This window comes from Miscanthus floridulus, chromosome 16, assembly GCF_019320115.1.
Source record: "Miscanthus floridulus cultivar M001 chromosome 16, ASM1932011v1, whole genome shotgun sequence".
Lineage (NCBI taxonomy): Eukaryota > Viridiplantae > Streptophyta > Magnoliopsida > Poales > Poaceae > Miscanthus > Miscanthus floridulus.
Window position 1 is genome coordinate 59,078,811 of NC_089595.1, and position 2,691 is coordinate 59,081,501.

At 44.1% G+C, this 2,691-nt stretch overlaps 1 protein-coding gene across 1 annotated transcript; it reads right to left on the reverse strand.

Moving 5' to 3' along the window:
- Positions 1-417: 417 nt before the first annotated feature.
- Positions 418-2,457, reverse strand: LOC136513637 (rho GDP-dissociation inhibitor 1-like). The gene is made up of 5 exons (XM_066507607.1): positions 2,108-2,457; positions 1,917-1,983; positions 1,602-1,820; positions 845-969; positions 418-772 (listed from the first exon to the last, which is right to left on the reverse strand). The coding sequence occupies exons 1-5, from the start codon at positions 2,258-2,260 to the stop codon at positions 689-691; spliced, it is 648 nt and encodes a 215-aa protein (XP_066363704.1). The 5' UTR covers positions 2,261-2,457; the 3' UTR covers positions 418-688.
- Between the last annotated feature and the right edge of the window lie 234 nt (positions 2,458-2,691).

Consider the following 2,691-nt stretch of genomic DNA (forward strand, 5'->3'; position numbering starts at 1 on the left):
GTCCCCGGCCTGGACACCCTCACTTCCTCTCTAGCTCGAACGCCACTATAGCCACATCAAATCTCAACGTGGCTCCCTTTGAAAGGTTCATTGTGAAAACACAACCGATACTAGTGCTGCGTTTGAGATCGCATATCTCACGGCGGCAGTCAAAAGGAGTGGAGATTCCCGCCAGATCCCACATGGTCCACTTGATTCTCACAACCTCAACAAACTCATTTACTGTGAGATACTATGAAGACGACTATACATATTGTGGCATGGTCACCACCACACGGCCACCACACCATGGGGTTAGAGATCACAGTTCCAAATATGTCCTAGTATCGCACTTTTAATATTAAATGTACTAAGAAGCAACAAGCTTGCAAATTTAGTGACAACCCCACAACTACAGGATACAAAAATGCCAAAGAATTGATGAATATAAGTTAAACAAATCGTGTGTGTTTCGGCTTGAGAAGTTCAACAATACTACATAAATATCTCTGAGTATCTCCATACAGGAATTACATATGCGAATAAATAGTTTTATGCGACAAACAATGTACAATGACAACTCAAAAAATAAATTAAAATGCGATTAATGATGAAGTAGTGAATGAATCATTCTTGAAGCAATAGCACATTTTCTGCTTGCCTTAGCTATGAGCTCTAACATACTCCGACGAGTCAGCCCTGGTCCACATCATTGGGTTCCTGCTGGCCACTCCTTTCTAATCTCAAAGTAGTAACTCATCTCCAAGTAGCACTTGCCATCATCATCAACAAACTGAGAATGCGGCATTAGTGATTGGTGAAGCATCTTCAAGCATCAAAGGAAAAGCGTGGTATGTATAAATACCTTTAATTTAGCAGAATAAGAACCTCTTGCAAAAATGCCAGCAGGGGTGTTCTCTTCTTCGCCCTCATAGACATAGGGCTCTAACTGGGGGCTGAATGTCCCCAGCATCATCTTCTGGTTCTCCACTGCAATAAACGTTGAAAATATCAACAACATCATTTGGACAATGGTAGAAAGATTACAAAGGACTAAACCCTGCTCCTAAACCAGATGGTATGTTCTTATGTTATTCTTTGGGGTTGGATGAGCAATGCAATGACTGATATGGCATGTAGCATGAACCTGATTACCTGATTATTTGATATATACATCATGTTTAATCTTAAAGTAGAGTTCCATTACTTTTGTTCTATAGTAGCAGTTACCACATTACCAGTATTACGACATCTTAAATTGATTGCATAATCATGTGAACCATGCATGTGATGCCTCCTAACCAAGATCAACCACTAAAAATTTTATTATTTAACTGCACTAAAGATGCAAATTACACTTCAACTTTAAGTATATCTTGAACTAGAGAAATAGAAATTTGTTACTTCTAAAAAAAAAAAAGAGAACGAAACGGCAAGTTGACAGTACTCATGTCTGTTGTTTAATTTGAAGCAGAGTATCAGATGAGATGCAGACGTTCCCTTTATGTGATCTGTACTATATATGTTGGTTCGCGAATTCTCGATGACAGCATGTCGACTCAAAGCTGATGTGAAGTGTTGAGAATACTAGTTATCATGCATTACGCTTGTGAGGTCCAAACCTTTTACTCCAGTTTTCCAGACAGTGTTGGTGTACTTCAGGCCTGACACGATGTTGTTGGAGACGATGAAGGAGAAACGGAAGCTGTAGGGGCTGCCATCCTTGAGAGCAAATGCATAGCCCTTATCGTCCGCCTGGAATGGGATCGGAAGGACCAGATCCGATCTGCCAGGTGAAAGGATTGTCAGGTTCAGCACCTTAACCTCTGGTTCCGCGGTTTCTGCAGGAAAAATGTTCTTTTGTTGAGGAATGCACCATGGCTCGATCCATATGAACATGAGGATATGCAGGGTGATAAATAAGAGGTTATAATCACCTCCCAGCTGCTCTGTGTCGACTTGCCCAAGGAGTTGCTGCTTCCACCTCCTTAGGCTCTCATCGTCCTATGCAAGCAAGTAGCAGATCATCAGAGTAGTTCTGATTGTTCAGAAGAAACAGAGATGAATATGTCAAATCCTACATCAAAGCAACGCACCATTGAATTATTCAGGCATTGATGATACATACCTTGTCGAGCTCGAGCTGTTCCTTGAGGGGGACCTGGGGGCCAAGCACGACAATGCGCTTGTTACCTTCTTCGTCCTCTTCTTCCTCCACAACGTCGATCCCGTCGGCGTGCTTCTCCTTCACCTTCTCTTTCTCTTTCTCCTTATCGTCCATGGGGTGCTATGCACACGGTTGCGCTCCCAACGCGGTTGACAGGGATGACGGTGGCGCGCGTGAGAGAACCAATGACAATGGAGAAGAGGAGGACGGGGCAGCACTACTCAAAGTTTGCGAGCGGGATCCCAGTGGTGGAGATAGAGAGGGAAGAGAAATGGTCCGTAGCTTACAAGGGAGCAGGCCGGGCGGCCGCGGAAGTGGCGCCCGGTGTGCGCATCACCACTCGTTGTGTAAGTGCCTCTGCTGGGGATCCAGGGAGCCAACCGTTACGTTGCACCGCTCGTTACGCTTTGGCATGGCAGTTTCTGTGGTTGGCATGAATTTTCCTGTTGCGTCTGTTTCTTCCCTTCCGTGTCGCTCAATGTTTTCCTTGTCTTGTCTCACGGCGGAAACGTTAAATTTGCCGAGTGTTTTTTTTTTGTTTGTCG